Genomic DNA, 22,439 nt, shown 5'->3' with positions numbered 1-22,439 from the left:
GCAAGAAGAAGTGAAGAGAGTTATTGCTTATGGCAGTAGGAGATTACAACCTTTGGAACAGAACCTGGTCAGCTATAGTTCCTTCTGGCTTGAATTGCTGGCCATGTATGGGCCATGACAGAATGGTTTGCTGAGTACCTAGTTGGAAATCCATAGGTGTACGTATCCACTGCTAAACTGGTGGCACGGGTGCAGAGGTGGGTCACACGGACAGTTCGGTTCAACTATGAAAATTGATGCCAGCTGGGAAAGAACAACGGAAAAGCTGACGTCATGTCTCGCCACCCTGTAGAAAGTCTGAGATTGGAAGTAGATGACTGCTGTTGAAAGTCAACCTGCACACACCGCTCTAGCTCTCAACTCTATCATAGCAAAAGTGTAAACCAAGGATGAGTGGGCCGCAAAACGTATTACTGACCCGGAGTTAAACTGCATTTGGGAAGGAGTCCAATAAGAACAGTAGGAGGTGTTCCCCAAGGGCCATTGTTTCAGGTGATGGGAGCAGCTGGACTTAGGCCCCTTTCACACGGGCGAGTATTCCGCGCGGATGCGATGCGTGAGGTGAACGCATTGCACCCGCACTGAATATCGACCCATTCTTTTCTATGGGGCTGTTCACATGAGCGGTGATTTTCACGCATCACTTGTGCGTTGCGTGAAAATCGCAGCATTCTCTATATTCTGCGTTTTTCACGCAACGCAGGCCCCATAGAAGTGAATGGGGTTGCGTGAAAATCGCAAGCATCCGCAAGCAAGTGCGGATGCGGTGCGATTTTCACGCATGGTTGCTAGGTGACAGTCTATTCACTGTATTATTTTCCCTTATAACATGGTTATAAGGGAAAATAATAGCATTCTGAATACAGAATGCTTAGTAGGTGATCAATTGAGGGTTAAAAAAAATAAAAAAATTAACTCACCTCCTCTTGTTCGCGTAGTTCCCGGTCTCTTCTTTAATGATGAACTACCGGCTAGGACCTGTGGTGACGTCAGATCACATGCTCCAATCACATGGTCCATCACCACGGTGATGGACCATGTGATTGGAGCATGTGATCTGACGTCACCAAAGGTCCTTTAGCCCACAGCTCATCATTAAAGAAGTAAAGAAGAGACCGGGAACTACGCGAACAAGAGGAGAAGGTGAGTTAATTTTTTTATTTTTTTTTAACCCTCAATTGATCCCCTACTAAGCATTCTGTATTCAGAATGCTATTATTTTCCCTTATAACCATGTTATAAGGGAAAATAAGAACATCTACACAACACCTAACCCAAACATGAACTTCTGTGAACATGCGCGATTTTTCTCACGCGAGTGCAAAACGCATTACAATGTTTTGCACTCGCACGGAAAAATTGCGGGTGTTCCCGCAACGCACCCGCACCTTTTCCCGCAACGCCCGTGTGAAAGAGGCCTTAGGGGATTGTATCAGAGTGTTTGGCTCCCGAGAAAATATCACGACGTATGGGAACTGGTAGTTTCAATGTCTGTGGTTGAAGAAGTTACTGATTTGTCCAAGATAGTTTGGGACACTGCCATGCTGTTATGCTAGTTTTCATTCCAGGGGCACAGACTGCCAGAGGTGCACTTAATTTATGAGGAGGCGCACTTTTAAAACATCGTCCCATCATAAATTAGGAGCATCTTCCAGCAGCAACGCTGACAAAAAAGGAACGTAAAAGAACTTTTCGACCAGTGCTGTACATGTACTGCACTGGCCAGGACATTAAAGATGGTGCCCGCTTTAAACAGCAGACACACGGGCCTAGTGTCTGTGACCGGTGGTAATGCCAATCGCAGACTTTTAACCCTTCAGGTGCCGTGGTCAAACATGGGCAAAAAAACGTGCGCTTCCAGGTTTGTCCCGGCTCCCCTTAGCCTCCTGAGTGACAAGAGGCTACCGCACATTACAGTGCCTTCTGTACTTTTCATTCATACCATTTTGGGGTTTGTATGACATTTGATCGCTTTTTATAAAATTTTTGGGTGGGACCAAAACGACTAATCGACCATTTTGGCATTTTTTTCTGTTTTGCCGTTTGTCGTATCAAATAAATATTTTAATATTTAAGTAGTAAGGGTGTTTTCGCATGCGGCAATGACCGTATGCGACGTGGCTTTCAAACATTTTTTTAAATAAAAATCTGGAAAGTGTGGCATGCATTTGTACTCAGCCCCTCTGAGTCAAAACTTTCACTGCAATTTTTAGAAATAGAAAAAAAAGTAAAAATTCTAATCACCCCCCTTTCCCCAAAATGAAAATAAAAATACATAAATAATAAAAAATACACATCTTGGGAGTCGCCGCGTGTGTAAAAACTCCTGTACTATTAAAATATAAAAATATTTATTTTATAAAGCATATGGCGAAATATAAAAAAAAGTCAAAATGGCCGATTCATAGTTTTTGGGTCGCTTCACCTCCCACAAAAAAAAATTAAGAAATAGTGATTAATTGTTAGACAAACCCTAAAATGGTATCAATGAAAAGTTAAAATTGTCCTGCAAAATGACCCCTAAGGGCTCATGCACACAAATGTATTTTGTTTCCATGTCCGTCCTGTTTTTCTTCTGGATAGGATGCGGACCCATTTATTTCAATGGGTCCACAAGAAATGCTGTCTGCATCCGTATGTCTGTTCCCGTAACCCCGCAAAAAAGATAGAATATGTCCTATTCTTATCCTTTTTTGCGGACAAGGATAGGCATTGTTACAATGGATCCACAAAAAAACCTGGATGCAATACGAATGTCACATGGACGTCATCCGTATTTTGCGGACTTCAAAATACATACAGTCGTGTGCATGAGCCCTAATACAGCTCTATACAAATGTACAAAAAAGTTATAGGGAGCAGAATATGTCCCTCTGTGATATTCGCCTTTTTAATACTGTCTTCTCCAGGCCCATAGCTGGCAGCCGGGGATCAAGGACCCTTTCCGTGGATCGGTCGTCTGGGCTGTTCCTGAAAATGTGGACATTACAGCAACACTATATAGAGTAAGTAATCATGCCAGTGAAAATAATTCAGGTAAAATAATTCTTATAGCTACATCGATGCTAGAAACTTGGTGTAGAAATGTAATGACCATGTAGGGGTGGCGGCACACAGTGCAGCATCAAATCTGCACAAAATCCGCGCCAAACAAATAAACACACAGAAATCCACACTATGTATAACATTTTTGGTGTATTTTTATACATTTTTTGGTACTGATTTTGGTGCAGATTTTCTGTTTATGTAAACAATCCCAGAAGGTGCTGAATCACACACACAATTTACATGCTGCAGATGTTAAAATCCGCAGAACAGGTCAATTTCCGCACTTAAGAAAAAAAGCGAAGTGTACGTGAGGTTTGTGAAATCTCATTCACTTTGCTGGTACTGTATTGCGCTGCGGTTTTTCCATACAAAATCTTTACAGAAAAAACGTACATAATCCATGTGCAGCCATCCTATCACTAGTTTACAGATAAGGCTGTGTTCACACCTGTGTCAAGCTTTCCAGCAGTTTTGATAGTAGAAATACCACAGCTTGCAGAACTGTTCTTGCATGAACCCTAACTGAACTTGATACGACCCTAAGGCCTCTTTCACACAGGCGAGAATTCCGTGCGAGTGCAATGCGTGAGGTGAACGCATTGCACCAGCACTGAATCCGGACCCATTCATTTCTATGGGGCTGTGCACATGAGCAGGGATTTTCACGCATCACTTGTGCGTTGCGTGAAAATCGCAGCAAGCTCTATATTGTGCGTTTTTTATGCAACACAGGCCCATAGAAGTGAATGGGGCTGCGTGAAAATCGCAAGCATCCGCAAGCAAGTGCGGATGTGGTGCGATTTTCACGCATGGTTGCTAGGAGACGATCGGGATGGGGACACGATCTTTATTATTTTCCCTTATAACATGGTTATGAAGGAAAATTATAGCATTCTTAATACAGAAAGTAAATTAGAGATGGAGGGGTTAAAAAAATATAAATAAAATTAAACTCACCTCATCCACTTGTTCGCGCAGCCCGGCTCGCCTTTTTTATTCTTCTTTGATGACCTGGGAGGAAAAGGACCTTTAGTGACGTCACTGCGCTCATCACATGGTCCATCACCATGGTGATGGACCATGTGATGAGCGCAGTGACGTCACCAAAGGTCCTTTTCCTCCCAGGTCATCAAACCGGGCTGCGCGAACAAGTGGATGAGGTGAGTTTAATAGTTTTTTTTTATTTTTAACCCCTCCATCTCTAATTTACTTAAGAATGCTATTATTTTCCCTTATAACCATGTTATAAGGGAAAATATTAAAATATTAAATATTAAAATCTACATAATACCTAACCCAAACCCGAACTTCTGTGAAGAAGTCCGGGTTCGGGTCTGGGTACCAAACATGCCGATTTTTCTCACGCGCGTGCAAAACGCATTAAAATGCTTTTCACTCACGCGGATAAATTGCGCATTTTCCCGCAACGCACCCGCATCCTATTCGGCCCTCACTTGTGATGCCAGTGTGAAAGAGGCCTAAGGGAACCTATTATAAGCCAGCAGACATACCACTATTGCTTCTGTTATGAGGCCATATTACAGACGTAAGCCTGATGTATGAGGAATAATGACAACAGTGTACAGCTAGCACTTTACAAAAAAAAGAATAAAAGCAGTCTTAACCCCTTGGACTTGTAAATAGTTTATGTTAGGCTGGGTTCACATCACAAATTCTAATCCTGAAAGAACGTTTGAGGGTTCAGATCACCGAAAAATAAAGGAAAAAATGGATCCTGTATTTTAAGCATCCGTTATGCGCATTTGGCATCTGTTTTAGCCATTTCCGCCTGAGATCCGTTATTTTATTAAAGTCCTGCATACTAAAGAATGGGTCCACATCCGATCGGCAAAAAAAGCAGATAGGATGTGGACCAAAACTACGATTGTGTGCATGAGGCCTTATTTTGTTTTTGATTTTCCCTCCCCACCTTCATAAGCCGTAGCTTTTCAACCTGTGTTTTCATGTAGCCGTTTGAGGACTTGTATTTTGTGGGACGTTATATTTTTTAGTGGCTCAATTTAAGTTAATTGGAAAAAAAACCACTATTCTACCATTGTTTTGGGGTTTTTGCATTCACTGTGCGGTAATGCTGACATGTTACCTTTATTGTGCCCATCTGTACCACCACAGTGATACCAAATTCATATAGTTTTTCTTGTCCTTTACTAGATAAAAAATGTTAAATACTTACTTTGACAAATTCGTTTTCTTTGTGCTGCTATTTTCTGACACCCATACCTTTTTTATACACCGTAGTTCTGTTAGGGCATATTTTTGCAGGGCAAGCTGTTTTTATTTTTACCATATTGGGGTACATACAACTTTTTGATCACTTGCGTGAAATGTGCTTTTTTTCCAAACACCATTCAGACCTGAAAATACACTATGCTGCAATCTTACAAGATGCCAAACACACACAAAATGCTCCACAATTGAAAAAAATGCCACCATGAATAAAACACGTGTGTGCACTACTTTTCATATTTCTTATAGACTTTCACCAAATGTCTGGAGTTTGCGTTTTTTCATTAAAACGCTTCAGGATAGGTCATCAATATCAGATTGGTGGGGGTCAACTCCAGGCCCCATTGATCAGCTGAGGATGCAGCGCTCCATGAGTGCTTAGGCCCAGTGACATCAGGTTCATCGATCACATGACCTAGGCATCTCAGTCCCATTCACTTGAATGGGGCTGAGCCACAATACCAAGCATGGCCACTATCGAATCCACGGCGCTATGCTTGGTAAACTGTGAGGATGCAGCTGCTCTCCCTGTCTCTCCTGAGGATATACCATCAATATCAAAATCCCAGAAAACCTCTATAAATATAAATAAAATAAAATGGACAAATAACCTATGAATTCAATTCTTCTCTGCAGGACCCACACTCTGATCACTTTGAGGAGAAAGAATGGACATTTCAAGTTGAGGGGGTAAGTGTGACCCATCGCCTGGTGTATTAATTCCTGCTTTACGCTGTCTCCATGTCTTCATTGTCAGCCATTAGTGATGCCCCCTAATCCCTTCTGCTTGTGTAAGCTGGACGTACAGCAATGTAATTACGCCTAGGAGCAGAGTTAATAATTATACCGCCTGAGGCAGAGCAGAAAGCCACGACAGAAGCATGTGAGATTAAGCATGGTGTGCAAGAGAAATTGCTGCTTGATTCATGTCAAACCACAATATTCAGATACGTTAATGTGCATTTTACAGGGCAGGGTAGTCATTTGTCTATGAAGCGTTTCCTGAGCGGCAGCAGCTGTACAGTGCGAGCAGTGCACTCAGCAGTGTAATGTGAGCGTATATGAAGCGGCAGAAAGTATCTTTCACAGGAAACTTCCTCATATGACTCAAATACTGTGGATATTTCAGCAGCAGCAAAGTGGATCAGATTGTAAGCGATCTCATTCACACGCTGTGCACATTTATGTTATGCTTAATACCTGCGCATTTCACTCTTTGCAATGCACCGGATAAAATCTGAGGCAGATCCGCAGCAAAATCTGTGACAAATCCTCATGTAGATCAGTCCCATGTCACACAGATCTGTCCCATGTGGATGAATTTCACAGTTTTCCATCCGGATGGGATCTATTTTGCGACCATCCCATTCATTTCAATAGTTATATGCACATGACGGGGGTACGGGTTACCTCCTGCTCGACCCCCAATCCCCCGATCAACACTTCCTACACTAAACCACACTCCCCACCTGGACCCAAGTCACTTACCCCACCCTTCTCTTCCGGACCTTCACCTTAAGAACCACACAGACACCAGGGTGGAATTGATTGGCCTCAGCAGCCATTTATTAAACAATACAACAAGTAAGATATATATAACAGTATATCACAATATACAGTATATAACAATATATATATATATATATATATATATATATAACTGATTCCTTGCAAAGGGGAGGTCCTTGAAACCCCAAAATCCCAACATTTTCCCCGCTGGGGTGCCACCTTGCTCTCAGCCGTTCCCACCAGCTCGGAAGCACCACTGAATGGCCCCCCAACACTTCAGCCCAAACTGGGAGTCCAGCCCCACCGCGGAGCCCTCCCATCCTCATTACCATACAACAACACAGACTTCAAGGACCTCCCCCCGCCACAGACCCACAGACTTGACCCCTCAAGACTGCGCGTCCCTCCACACACCAAGCGCAATCTCAATGCCGTCTTGCAGCGCCAAGCTTCACATGTCGATTCCTACTCCATTTAGATGCACGCCATCTGCCCTCCAGAAGGCACCCACTCCGTTCTCCAGCTCTCTATGTCTCACCGCCACTGCCCCATTCCTAGCCATAAACCAAACCAAGTTGCTCGCCGTCCGGCCGAACTGCTCCCCAGAAAACATACGAATGCCCCAGTAGCCATACCAGGTCAGACTCCACACCTGAAACAAGAAATCAAACGAAACCATACAACCTCACCTAACTCGTTCTAAACTTACAATACCCACAACACCTCACTCCACAGCCCCTTTTAGTTACAAACGATTGACCCGGACATATGACCTAAAACGGACCGACTCCCAACGACCTATCCTTTTTATTACCTCATCCCCTAAACCCCACCGAGCCGCCTCGGTGGCCGCTCCAATCCGAAATGAGTGGCTGGAATACCCCACCCCTTTTAAACCCAACCTAAGCAGACATCTATAAAAAACGGCAGTGAATTGGAACCGGGACAAAAAGGAGCCATCCTCATGCACTAATAACGGGCAACTCTCCAACTTCACTGACCCATAATCCTGCATACAACGAACCGGGCACATTGAGCTGCCCGGTACACTGAACAACAACACTCTCTTCCCTCTCCCTTCCACATCTGTTTTCGACCGCCGAATAACAAATTCCACCCGATCCTGACACAGCTCTACGTCCGATCTAAGCAAACCTCCCACCCGCCGGGTCGTCGGACAAACCAATTACCCTAACCGCAATGCCCCAAAAAACACCAACGAGAAGGCTAACTTAAAAAACCTCCTCTCCCCTTCAGAACTACAAACCCCCCGTAACTGTTCCTCCAGTTTTAACAGCAACTCAACCAGATACCAGACGCCTACCATCCACCCGCACCCCCAACCGCCGCCAACCCTTCAAAGCTCTTCCGCAACTTAAAGCCAAATGCCAACCTTGCCATGTACCGGTTAATCTTCGCCATTGACCAGCCTTCATCCTTGCAATGCCCCAAAAATGACAATAACGCCACCTCCCTGTCCTCAATCCCGCCTCCCAAACTACTACACCACTCCTCCCAACATTTCCATGCTGCTAGATATGTTGCCCACGTACTGGGCGCCTGTACGAGCCTTGCTATCGTTCCTCCAGCCCACTCGGATACTCCTTCCCTACCTCTTCCGCTTGTGGGGCCAGCTGCCGGAAACGATCCCACTGTGAACGAGAAAGAGCGTCAGCGATTTTGTTATTCACACCTGGTACATGCACCACCATCACCCAAGCATTCAGTGCCAAACACTCTAACACCAATCACTGAAGCAACTTTAATACCAACGGCGATGACGCCGATAGACCATTTATCGCCTGCACCACCCCTAAGTTGTCACAGTGGAACCGCACCTTCTTATCCCGAAAAGCCTCCCCCCACAACAAAACCGCCAAGACAATGGGAAAAAGTTCTAGCAAAGCCAGGTTCTGCAACCAGCTGTCACGGCCTATGGTGTGTGCTGTGACACTGTTGCAACACTTGCGGTTGCCCGCGGCAACGTGCTGCTGTCTGTGCATGCGGTGGCAGTGTCTCGGCCTTCTGGGTGATTGCCGTGACATGGTTGCCATGCATGTTGTTGCCTGCGGCAACGTTTAGCTTTCTTTGCTTGTGTGTGCACTTCCCCTTTAAGTGGCTTCTTTCCCCTGTCTGGTGATGTAAGGGTTATCTACCTTGCTGGGTGTGGTCACTTGTGCTTCTTATACCTGTGGCTTTAGGTCAAAATGCAGTTGTACTCCGGCCTTGGTGTGTGCTGGAGTTAAGCTCCTTGTCTGGTATTTCCATCTATCCAGGGTGGGCCACCCTTGTGGTCATCAATGTTATCACGGTGTCTCCTTTCCTTCCTGTCCCTTTGTTTATGGAGTGAGTTTTGATCAGGGTGTTGGTATGTCTATTTTTGGTGTTACATGTCTGGTAGTGTTTGGTGTCCAGCATGTTTTTTAGACATTCCCCTGTTTCACATTTATTGCAGCTATGAGTGTCCTGGGTCCCTGTGTGGTTTGTGGTGTGTGTTGTGTCCTTTGATGTTGGTGTGGACACTAGCACTTAAGCACGGGTGCCAGTCAGTGTGTCTGTGGCAGGTAAGTATATTGCTGGTTTCACTTACCTGCCATCTCCATAGCTTTATGTGTTCCCCTCTCCTTGCAGCCTGGCCTCAGATAGAGACTCCTGTTCCTCCATTACTGGGATGAACAGGTCGTCTCTTCCCTGCTCCTTGGTAAGGGATTACCAGGGCGACTTAGGGTCTTTAGGTATCCTGAGTATGAGTCGTCCTACCATCGGGGTCCGCTCATACGGTGAGGAGTCAGGGAGAGGATTAGGGATGTTGTAGGAGGTGACCTGCTCCCTTATCACTACTGATCCCCACTACCCTTTGACACTGAACGGTGGGGGGTTTCCCCCACTCCCCGACCGTGACACCTGCCTTTCTCGGCCCAACCTGTCGGCCAACTGTCTGCACACCATTGGCCTCCCCAATAAGCCCCAAATCCCCCACTCCCCCCAGCAACCGCGAACAATTCACAATCAAATGCATTCACCACATCATCCATAAACAGCGAGCGACTGTTGTACCGCTCTAAAAATGAACTCCACACCTGCAAGTCCGCTCGCAACTCCCTCCCCAAAGGAATGTAATGATGTGGTGAAGTCACGCCCGCCATTGCCCCAGCTAACCGTCTGCTAAACACCCTGTCCATAGGCATGCTGCGGCATGCACAGCTAAGCTCCCCCAAAAGGGACTGCAACTCCCGCAATTTAATTTTCCGCAACCGAGCCGCCCTCCCCACTTCCGCTTTCAAATCTTCCAACTTGTCCCGCGGCAGCCTACATTCCATCATTTGCGTGTCGATGACAATCCCCAGGAAGCTCAACTCCACCGCCGGACCCAGCGTCTTTTCCGTCACCAACAGAATTCCGAACGCCGCAAACGCCTGAAACAACGTATGTAGCATCAAAGCGCAAACATTTTACTCCGGGGGGCCTATGCACAGAAAATCGTCTAGGTAATGAATAATGGAATCGCACCCTGCCGAATCAGCCACCACCCACTCTAAAAGCGAACTAAACGCTTTGAAGTACGCACATGACAACGAACACCCCATTGGCAAACAACGGTCCACAAAAAAACCCCGTCCCAAAAACAGCCCAACAAGTGTAAACAGTCCGGATGTACTGGCAGTAACCTAAACGCTGCTTCAATGTCTCTCTTTGCCATTAACGCCCCCCTACCCAACTTCTTCACCCATGCCACCACTGTGTCAAATGATGTATATACCACCGAACACAGGGCCGGATCAATACCATCATTGACCGACAAACCCTTCGGGAAGGACAGATGGTGAATAAGCCAAAACTTATTCGCCTCCTTTTTGGGAACCACCCCCAGCAGAGACACGCGCAAATTCTTAAACGGCGGAACAGCGAACGGACCCGCCATCCTGCCCAGCCATACCTCCTTCCTTAGTTTTTCCGCCACCACAATGTTCCCTGGCTGACCATAAGTTCCTTTCCAACAAAACCGCCTCCCCTGGTATAAACGGAATTTGAAAACCCTGGGAAAAACCCTCCCGTAACAAAACCGCCGCCTTTCTGTTCGGATATCTACTTAGAAAGGGCTCCATCCTTACCAAATTGACCGGCGTCTCCCCCTTTGGAATTACCATCCCCCCCCCTCTTTGCCTACCGCCTTTGAAACACTGCGACGCTCCATAGAATCCCCTGCAACTGGAACACTCGTGCTTAAATTTGCACTTGCCTCAAAATCTGCAGTTCCCGTCATTGAAGGAAAAACACAAACCCTTTGCTGATGTAACTGATCCTGACGGTTGAGTCCCACCCCCAAATTCCCCGCAAAATGACTGCCCCGGCCGTACAGGCGCCGTCACCTTCAGCCACAAGGCTATGTCCTTGTGGTCCCACCTTATTTCCGGGTGTACTGCTTTCCGTTGCCTGAACTGCTCGTCGTATCGCAGGCATGCCACCCCCCCACCATAAACCCGATACGCCTCCCCAATCACGTCCAAATAGCAAAACAGGGCCAAGCAGCTCTCCGGCGCCCTCTCCCCAATCACGCTAGCCAGAATTGCAAACGCCTGTAGCCAGTTCTGAAAAGTTCTCGGTATCAGACGATATCTAAGTTTTTCCTCCTCCTTCTTTTTTCCCTCCTTCTTCTGTGTCCTATCCAAATTAAATCTATCCAGCGGAAGCAGGGAAAATAGTTCCACATACTCCCCTTTCCATATGCGGTCCTTAACATCCTGTTTCAAATTGGCCCCCAGCGGGCCCTCGAAACACACGTATACCTCCCCTTTTGCCCGGTCATATAACCGTACCGCATCGACCTCCGCCGCTCCCACTGCCTGCGTCTGCACTGATACCCCCAAACTAGCCGGCCCCTGGTCACACCCTCTTGCCAGATTGAGCCCCCTTGGGTCTCCCGCCACCCCCAAGCCAGTAACGGGCATGCGCCCCCCCATACTCCACGCCGCTAACAAACCTCCTAAACCCCCCAACAACTGCCCTACGCCTCTACCTAAATCCCTCTGGGATCCCTCTCCTCCCCCGTTACCTGCCCCCAACTGTGCTAAGGGTCCCCATGCGCACTCACCTAGCTGCCTGGGTGCTGTGACCCCATCAGCCGAAGGTCCTGAATCCAGAGGTCCGGTCCTCAGCGTTGACGCCCCCTGTGCCGTCCAGGACTGTGCTGCACTCTGCTCCCTGGCTGAACTCCAGCCAGGAGCATTATGGCTGCTCTCCACCACGAGGTCTTCAGAGGGGGCGGAGCTTCTACTAGACTGCCGTCCTGATGCTGGTGATGAAGGCCTGCTGCCCGGCTCCCCTTGGATGGCAGCAGTCCCGATTGCCTGGCCGCGCTGTGGGGCCCCCCTTCCCGCGGGCTCCGCCTGTCTGCTTGATTCCTCCCACGCCAGGGACCACGGGAAGGAGTTTTCTTGGCCGATCACTTGCGTGGAGGGTCCTCTGGAGGGCTCAGTTTCCGGCGCTGAGCCCGGGGGGAGGGGGAGAATGTGGGCTGAAGCGCTCCGGCGGCCGAGGCAAAGGTAGCCTGAGCTGCACCCCTAACAACTGCTGCAATTGCTCCTGGACCCAGCTGGTTCCCCCACCTCCGCCTCTGCTCTCAAACGCACGATGGCTTCCTCCAGCTCCATCTTGCGCTGTCCACTTTCCCAATTGTTCTCTCCAAAATGGCCCCTTTCTCCCCCAAACGCCACCTATTTAACCCCTTAACCCCACCCCCACATTCAACCTAACCAATCCCTGATCCCCCCCACCAACACCAGCCTCCCCCCTACCAACTCCCGGCCGAGGGGAACGAAGTGGAAAGGGGAAGAGAGGAGGGGCGGCCACCGAAACAAAGGGGTCCACCTGAACCCGACCCCCCCGTCATGTCGGCCTCCCCCTAAGGCTCCACCTCTAGTCCGGCCGCATCTTGAACATCATTTTTCACTGATCATCTTTACATGTAAGAAAAAGTTGCAGGATGTTTACAGTATATTGTCTGTTTTTCACACAGTCCTTGCCCCATAGAAACCTCCCTCTCACACTGTTTGAATAGACACAGAGCTGTGGTTCTCCTGATCAAAATGCTGTTTTTATTGTGGTTGAACGAGGCTCTGTTCCTGAGTTATGACTGTTTTTCTTAATATGCAAATTATGCATTTGGTGCAATGAGGGCGTCACCTTTGCTCTTGTTGCTCCCAAGCTCCATTCATTTGTGTGGCCCTTGCTGCTTTGCCACTGCCTGGCCCTGTCAATCAAAAGCTGCCAGGGAAAACTAAATCAGATAGTGCCAGAAGTAAATGTGGCTAATAAGTGGGCAATGCTTGGGTATAAACGTCCTCATTCTCAATCCCTTCTTATTCTGTCAGTATATGCAAAAATGACAGATCCCTAAAGGAATAGTTACACATCTAGGCTGGACAACAGCTATTCTGCTTAATCATGGAGTGCTGCATGCACTGCTCCTGTAACTGCTGCATGGCTTGGCATTCAGGGGTCTAGGAAGCTGTGTAACCGGTGGGAGCTGTAATGGTGGTGGTTCTGATTTAATAACTAGGCTGCAAGTTTGAGGCTTATGGCTATGGCGTCTGTTTTGAACAGTGCTTCTTAAAGGGGTTGTCTCACTTCAGCAAATGGAATTAATCATGTAGAGAAAGTTAATAAAAGCCACTTACTAATGTACTGTTATTATCCATATTGCTTCCTTTGCTGGCTGGATTCTTTTTTCATTTTATACACTGCTCGTTCCCATGGTTACGACCACCCTGCAATCCATCAGTGGTGGTCGTGCTTGCACACTGTTGGAAAACACACAAGCCTATGTGAGCTTTCATGGTCCCAGTCACCAGAGAGGCCAGTGCTTTTTCTTATAGTGTGCAAGTACGACCACCACTGATGGATTGGAGGGTGGTCATAACCATAGAAACTAGCAGTGTATAATGTGAAGGAAAAATGAATCCAGCCAGCAAAGGAGGCAATATGGATAATAACAATACATTAGTAAGTGCCTTGTATTAATGTTCTCTACATGATAAATGCCAGTTGCTGAAGTGAGACAACCCCTTTAATGTGGACATACATACTAGATAGAAGTTTGTTGATGGTTGGACAGCAGTGAAACAATTATCTGATGAAGGTTCATCTCACAGACACAGCCATACACATTTTAGTTCATACTGGCCATTACAGTTGTCCAAACTGCCTATACACATTCAATGAAACCGGGTGATGGATGAAAGATCTTTCTGGAAACCTTCTTCCAAAAAAAGATCTTTCGTTCACAAACAATATTTCTTTGAACAAAAGATCTTTTGTCTGATATTGAATACCGCCGAATTTTTTTCAAACCATAAAGGCTCTGTACCCATGCTGTGGACTACAAATAGCGGTCTACAAGATACAGACACTGGCCGCGTGCAATCCATGCTGTGGATGCAGACCCATTGACTTGAATGGGTCCGCGATCCGCAAAATATGGCAAAAAATAGGACTTGCCTTATCTTTTGCGGTGAGGAAGCACGGACCCGAAAAGTCCATGGAAGTGCTTCAGAGTTTTTCCGTGGGCCTCCGATCTGTGCCTCTGTCCTATCTTTGGCCATATCTTGTGAATTGCGGACCCATTCAAGTCAATGGGTCTTCATTCACAGCACAGAGTTCACACGGCCAGTGCCCGTATATTGCGGACCCACCATGAGTCCTTTGCACCGCAATATGCGACTTTTCCCTGTCTCAAGCCAGGTCTAAAAGAGTTGGGCGGGGAAGGGGACGGGCCGGCAGGCCTTCTCATTTACCATTTTCTACGCCTGTCTTAGGTGTAGAAAATGGTCTAAATGAAAGACAGCAAGGAATATATCTTATATTTAGAAGCGGTGGTGGATCAGCTGAAGTTATGGAGAGGCCGGCGCCTGTTCATAACTCCGGTCCGATCCACTGCCAGCGCAGGGGTGTCTAAAACGCTGGTCTTAATAAATGTGCCCCTTGTTTTTTACCAATTCAGTTGAATACCACTGCGGCTTGCATGGCCATGCGCTACATCACCAACCCCAGCCACACAGTTTGGTCGTACCCTTACCTACTGAGGATTATGTAAGAGGCATAAGAATTTGCTTGATGTCATTCTTTGTGGTCTAGCACAGTGACTGTGTATAGGTGCAAATATGTTCGTATGCGGAGCAGTTGTAATACAAGCTGTAGAGCATCCGTTTACCCTAATCTCAAGTGTTACTCTCTGGCCACTTAGAGGCACTCGGCACTTTATATGTGATTAATCATTCAATGCCTCAATCAGGTCTGCGCAACAAAACAGGATGATTTCTGCAGATGAACAGGACAATAACGTGAACGATCTGGAGAAGTGGATGACTCTGGAATAAATGAGTAGAAATAACTGCAACTCATCTGCAAGATCTGAACTTACCCTCAGGGAATTTTCCACTCTGCCCTATTAATTTACATATGATTGATATATTAAGGCTGATGTCACGCATAGGTTTTTTGACATTTTTTATAGGTTTTTTTTATGCATTTTTTGGGCTGGTGTTTTTGCAGTGTTTCTTTTAGGCAAAAAAGCACACATTTCAGATGTTGCAAGAAGTCTATGGAAGAAATAAAGGGTCACTGTGATATATGTCATAGAGACATATCAGAAGTTTAGATTGGTGGGGTTCTGAGCACTGAGACCCCCACTGATCTCTAGAACATGGGGAGAAAACCACGCACATATCGTGCTTTCTCTACTCGCTGAATGAGGCAGGCTCCATAGAAGTCTATGGGCCAGTCTCAGTCCTGTCCTGTCTTCGCAAAGAGAGAGCGTGATATGGGATATTCATGATAAAATGTGTAACAAATTGTGGGGTGCATTTTTCTCCTTTTACCCCTTGTCAAAATGAAAAATCTGAGCCTGAAGTGACATTTGATTAGAATTTTTTTAATTCTATAAAATAATCGTTGAGTTAAAGTGCTCACTACACCCCTTGAAAGAGTCCTTGAAAGGTGCAGTTTCCAAAATGGGGGTCACTTTTTGGGGATTTCTACTGTAGGAGTACTCTAGTGTCTCTTCAAATGTGACATGGCTCCCCCCAAAAAAAATATTTAACCCTTCAAAGTGCAATAAAGTAGTGAATTGATGGCTTTGCATAGTAGCAGTAGGTCCAAATATCCATAAACGCGCATAGTCCACAGTACCCTTGCTCCAGGACAACACATAAGTATACTCTTAAGGTTCATTTACATGCGCTAACTGAGCAGGCAGCTATCGGGAAAGAACTGTTCCTTTTTAATAATTGCCTGCTTCTCAGAGAAGGTAAGAACTGCCTTCACACGCAGCAATCCCCTCTACTGTATGGTGATGAGTGATGGCTACTGTAATCGCTTGTCCGCATACAGTTTCTGGCAGCAGATCCCTGTTGACACAGCACGATCTACTGCCCAGAAATCATGATTCAGGTCTCCTCTAAACAATGATTTCAACTGTTGAACGAGCGCTTACAAGAGCCGATCATCAGGAATGAGCACTCGTACTAACATTCCTCCCCGATAATCGGCCAACAATTACCCCTTGTAAATCTGCCTTTAGACTAGACAATCTGAAGATACACCTAACTTCTCATCCACAATCAGACACTTTGATAAAGCTGGTGAACCTTCACATGGTCTAGCCTATTTTTACCATGTCTAAATCTTGTAAATTCTTAGTAAGTCTGTCCAACTGTTTACATTCAGAGGCTGGAAAGCCATAAAAGCCAAATACTTCACACAGCTGAGAGTTTGTTCCTGTAGCCTCCAGTCAAAATAATCCAATGCAGGCAGAGACTCAGCAGTCATGTACCATTCGTACACACATCACCTCTGACCAGCAACATTCACATGAGTTTATACAGAATGTCATAACTTCCAGCCCCGTGAGGACCAGAAACTACAGCACTTTGGAAAGTTGAGTGATTTTTTTTGTATACGTGAAGTTCTTTCCAGCCAGCTGTTCAATTTTTTATTGATGTAAGACAACTCTTTTGAAGGGAACCTGCCACTAGGAAATTCTCTGTTTAACCAGGAGCAATGCCTTGTAGGGCTAACTCAGCTGAATGCAATGATAACTTTCCTTTACCGATGCGTTGCTTCATTCTGGAGAAAAAGTGACATCACCAGGTCCTGCATAGTCATCTCACCTGGCTCTACCAATCAAGAAGGAGAGGGAGGTGCTGGCAGAGACAACAGGAGGAGCAAGGAAGCACAGAGTGGCTTCTGTCTGCCCTCTGTGCACTGAACTGTTCATTTGAATATGGATTAAAATGACTTTTTCACCAGAATGAAGTAAAAAGTATAATTACATACATCTGGGCCAGTCCTACAAGGCTTTGTGCCCGGTATAACACTGAATTCCCTTTAACGACCACACATATTGCTGCATACCGTAGGAACTGCACCTCAGCTATGTCTTTGTGTAAGCATCCCCTCAGACATTCGATTATTTTTGCCAGATTTCCTAAATTATATTTAATAGGTGAATAGTTAAAAAATGTAATAATACTTTTCTGTTTCATTGTATCCACTTCTTCTGTCTTTGTCCTTTGTCTACCGTTTTACTTATGATCTTTCTCTCCATTAAGGAATCTCGAGGACACAAAAAGCTTCTGGCTGTGGCTCCTATTGACCTACGCAAATTTGCAGCCATTAATTCTGCTCCTCGAGAACTGAGGCTCACACTCACCCCACGTTCTGTAAAAGTTGTGTCTGCAACCCTCACCGTCAGTATTACCTGCACTTTATTGCGAGAAGGCAAAGCTACGTGAGTAGAATACATGTGGAAAAGCAATAGCTTTTCATGGGGAAAAATGATTACATTTTCACAATTAAGGTTTTGACTCCATGATGACACAGTGTCACCTGCAAGTCACAACTGTTCTCATTGCTGGGACTTTCAGTGGTTCCCTAAGGGAAATACTGTTGTAAGACACCTTATGCTGGTCGCAAATAACTTGGGAAACCTGGGAGTTGTGGTAATGCCATGACTGTACCCAATGAGTGCGCCTGTGGAACTCTGACCTTGGACATTGATGCTATATGATATTATGTATATTGAAATTGTCCACAATAACGTGATATTAAAGTAATAATTATACTGTATGATAAAATGATGTTCTTCCAAGTGGCCCAATGTTAGAGATGTCAGCAATATTACTAAGAATCCTAGGTATTAATATTGCACAGAACAGAAGTGCAGGATGATACATTGTTTAAGGAAATTCATTTGCTGTGATATAATTATTGCCTTCATTTTCTCCTTTCTACCTTGGAGAAATGAAGTAAACCTAAACCAATATGGCTTTTATTTTACCAACATGAACTTTTTAATGTATAGTGTCTCTAGTGGGAAATATATACCTACAGTATAGACAGTATATATAAACAATAAGCAAATTCTTTAGAAAGAATGCAATAAAAAGTTACAGTGCAATAGGGATTTCTTTTCAGTACATGAAACACACAGTATTATTTTATATGATGACCCTTTATGAATATTTTATGAAACTGTATGCATGAAATAAAGTTAAAATAAATGTAATTCAGACAGTAACCTTTAAATTAGAGCGGTAATAGCACTAAGCTGATATCACCCGGCGAGAAGTCCCACAATCAGGGGCTGATAGAAGCAGTGTTATGTACAGTACTGACTTGTGGCCATCTTCTGCCAAAGTGTGATAAATCCTTTTCAGTAATAATGTCTGGGAACTGGAATCTGGGAAAGCTGCATGACAGCTAAAACGTTTAGCATGCGTAGAGTTTGTTTCATAGCTTACCTACAGTCCTGAATAGTGTTGAGTGCGAATATTCGAATAGCGTTTTTTTTTTAGAGAATATCGGCACTTCGCTAATTCGCAAATATTTCGTATATAGCGCTATAAATTCGTTATTTCGAATATTCGTTTTAATTTTTTTATTTTTATTGTTATATTTTTTTTCTTTCCCACTTCCCAAAAGTAGTTCTTACCTGAGGATTCCTGGCTTCCTGGCTGCTCCAGTGCCCGTTGCCGCTTCTGCCGACTTTCGTGCTCATGGAGCGTCCCCATCACCATGGGAACGCCTCCATACTAGAATGTACTGTCGGATGTGAGAATTAAGTTGAAATCGCAATGCGATTAATATAACTTGAAGTAATCGCATTGCGATTTCAACTTAGAGCTGGGTTTCTAATGGGTCAGCTTGCTAGAATTAACGAAGTTAACGAATATGGAATATAGCAGTGCTAAGTTGAAATCGCAATGCGATTAATATAACTTGAAGTAATTGCATTGCGATTTCAACTTAGACCTGGTTTACTATGGTTGGCTTGGTAGAATTAGCGAAGATGACGAATATGTGTCCACCTCAGTGATGTTACCAACGTGAGTGATGAAATAAGGAAACGTGAAGCGGATTGACGCAATGGGAGAAAAAAAAATCACCAGTAGAAATTGCCTAAACATATATTCAGCGATTTCTTGGGCACAGTAGATTTGTTTTTGATAAGCTAGGTGATCAATATGTGACAGCTCACACAGGAGTTACTACCTATCCAATATCAGCTCATAACTAGGGTAAATTGACTTTCAGGACTAGTGATGAGCGGGAGGTGCCATATTCAATTTCGACGAAATGGGCGAATATTCGCTAGAATATTCGTCTCATATTCGTCAAAATCGAATATTCGTCATTATTCTAGTTATCGCGATTAATATGCGATTTAAATAATTGCGTATTGCGATTTTAACTTAAGGCAACTTTCCTATTGGTTTGATATCTAGAATTAGCGAAGATGACGAATATGACGAATGTATTCGTCGTATTCCTCAAAACGAAGATAACAAAGTATTCTCCATCTTCATTTTAGCTCCATATTCGTCAACTTCGCTAATTCTAGCAATCAAATAGGAAAGTTGCATAGAGACAGCTAAGTTCAATTCTCTATGCGATTATATTACTGCTTTTTAAAAAAAATAATTGAATAGTTAAATACTTGATTATTATAATGATTCTATTTATATTAAAAAAAAAAAGCAAAGTAATATAATTGCATAGCGAATTAAACACAGCTGTCTCTATAGTCAACCTTCCTATTTGATTGCTAGAATTAGCGAAGTTGACGAATAGGTAGCTAAAAACGAAGATGGAGAATACTTCGTTATCTTCGTTTTGAGGAATATGACGAATACATTCGTCATATTCGCTAATTCTACCAAGCCAACCATAGTAAACCAGGTCCAAGTTGAAATCGCAATGCGATTAATTCAAGTTATAATAATCGAATTGCGATTTCAACCTTGTTTACTATGGTTAGCTTGGTAGAATTAGCGAATATGGCGAATGTATTCGTCATATTCCTCATAACGAAGTATTCTCCATCTTCGTTTTAGCTACCTATTCGTCAACTTCGCTAATTCTAGCAATCATTTCAAATAGGAAAGTTGACTATAGAGACAGGTAAGTTTAATTCGATATGCGATTATATTACTTTGCTTTTTTTAATAAATAGAATAATTATAATACTTGATAATTATAATTATTCTATTTATAAAAAATAAAAAAAATAATATAATCGCATAGCGAATTAAAAACAGCTGTCTCTATAGTCAACTTCCCTATTTGATTGCTAGAATTAGCGAAGTTGACGAATATGGAGCTAAAACGAAGAAGGAGAATATTTTGTTATCTTCGTTTTGAGGAATATGACGAATACATTCGTCATATTCGTCATCTTCGCTAATTCTAGATATCAAACCAATAGGAAAGTTGCCTTAAGTTAAAATCGCAATACGCGATTATTTAAATCGCATATTAATCGCGATAACTAGAATAATGACGAATATTCGATTTTCGACGAATATGAGACGAATATTCTAGCGAATATTCGCTAATTTTGTCAAAATCGAATATGGCACCTCCCGCTCATCACTAGTCCTGAACGCAAATTTACCCTAGTTATGAGCTGATATTGGATAGGTAGTAACTCCTGTGTGAGCTGTCACATATTGATCACCTAGCTTCTCAAAAACAAATCTACTGTGCCCAAGAAATCGCTGAATATATGTTTAGGCAATATCTACTGGTGATTTTTTTGCGTCTATCCGCTTCACGTTGGTAACATCACTGAGGTGTACACACATGCTCAGTTCCATCCTTCAACTGCCAAGAGCCATATCCATTGTTAGAAGCTGTGGCAGTAGTGGTCCCTTTTTTACAATGTAACAGGCAGTTATCGCAAATGACCTATGTATTAACAATAATTGATTGAGGTGAGAGCTGCATTTACATGCAGTAATAATCTCCTCTGCATGTGGAACAATAATCACTCGCTGCTGCGATCACTAATCCCTATACAGATGTATTCTTTGTCAGTGTTTACACAACACAATCTGCTGCCCAAAATTGATGATTTGGGGTGATGGACGAAAGATAAGTTCACCCGATGAACAAGTGTTTGCTCAATCATCAGGTGTTACAAAGGGCTATAATTGGGAAAAGGCATTTCTACAATTACTCATCTCCTATAATTGACCCAATGATTGGTCCATGTAAAAGGCCCTTTATATGGACAGAACTGCTGCTAAAGGACACGCCTCCTGGGTGGCCATCTTGAAATAAGTCTAGCAGAGCAATGAATGATGAATGGGAAGATCTCTGTATTCATGTGAGGTACAGGACTGGTTCTCGCTTTGTTAGAAAGAGATTGTCATGTACTTTATGATGTCTGACTTTTATATTTGACATTAATCATAGAATAACCCGTTTCATGGGGAGTGCCAAACACACATTGAGGATTAAAATTATTTATAATTCCAGCAGTTGGACCTTCACTAATCAGACATTTATAGCATAACAAATTGAAACATCATAAATGATATACAATGGAAACCCTTAAGAACTGTACTGACTGAGATGCAAGCTTCAGTTTGACAATGCTATGTTAGATATGGGATATGCTTGATGGATGAATAGATTAGATAGACAGGAAGACAAGACAGATGCTTCTTTGAATTCAAAGTTGAGTTTAGCCAAATTGTGATATAGAATAATTGTCTTTTTGACTGTACACCAGGGATGATGATATGCAGAGTATTGCCAGTCTCTTGAGTCTGAAACCATCAGACATTGCAGACCTTGATGACTTCAATGAAGAGGAAGAAGAGGACAAATTGCAAAGACAGAAACGCAATTCTCTTGGTTCAGCGCATCGAGGTAACATCTGGATTCAGTTAATTAATTTCAGGTTTTCCTGAATATTTTATAATCAGAAAAAAAGAACCTCTTCATGGTTCAGTAGCATCAATGTATAAGGTCTTATATTTAGCCCTTTGTGACACAAGTGGAAAGAATGAAGTTATAACAGATATATCCATTTTGGACTACTAAAATCAAAACCATCAGCTTTGCTTTATGTGTTTTGGGTTTCAAACATTTTTGTAGAAAAGACCTGAGTTTCTACATTAATTCATGGCTGAGACAGGAATACCTGCCCATTGTAAGTTGTGGTCAGAGGAGGCTGTTGTGACAGACACATGGGAACTGCTGTGCTACGCAGTTTCCCTGACTCCCGTAGAAGTGAATGGGAGTCACAGAAACAGAGTGTCTCCAGAGTTACCGAAACCGAGTAGCTTGCT

General features: G+C 44.0%; 1 protein-coding gene across 4 annotated transcripts in view; it reads left to right on the top strand.

Moving 5' to 3' along the window:
* Positions 1–22,439, top strand: part of EHBP1L1 (EH domain binding protein 1 like 1) — a 152,488-nt gene that overhangs the window by 88,253 nt on the left and 41,796 nt on the right. For all 4 annotated transcript variants that reach the window (XM_040410129.1, XM_040410127.1, XM_040410128.1 and 1 more), the window contains exons 3-6: positions 2,910–3,005; positions 5,932–5,985; positions 17,412–17,590; positions 21,878–22,017. In XM_040410129.1, coding sequence (XP_040266063.1) covers positions 2,910–3,005; positions 5,932–5,985; positions 17,412–17,590; positions 21,878–22,017 — 469 coding nt within the window. The remainder of the gene's footprint in view (positions 1–2,909; positions 3,006–5,931; positions 5,986–17,411; positions 17,591–21,877; positions 22,018–22,439) is intronic.

Source organism: Bufo bufo, chromosome 10 (assembly GCF_905171765.1).
Source record: "Bufo bufo chromosome 10, aBufBuf1.1, whole genome shotgun sequence".
NCBI lineage: Eukaryota > Metazoa > Chordata > Amphibia > Anura > Bufonidae > Bufo > Bufo bufo.
This window is presented reverse-complemented; position numbering and strand designations above follow the sequence as displayed.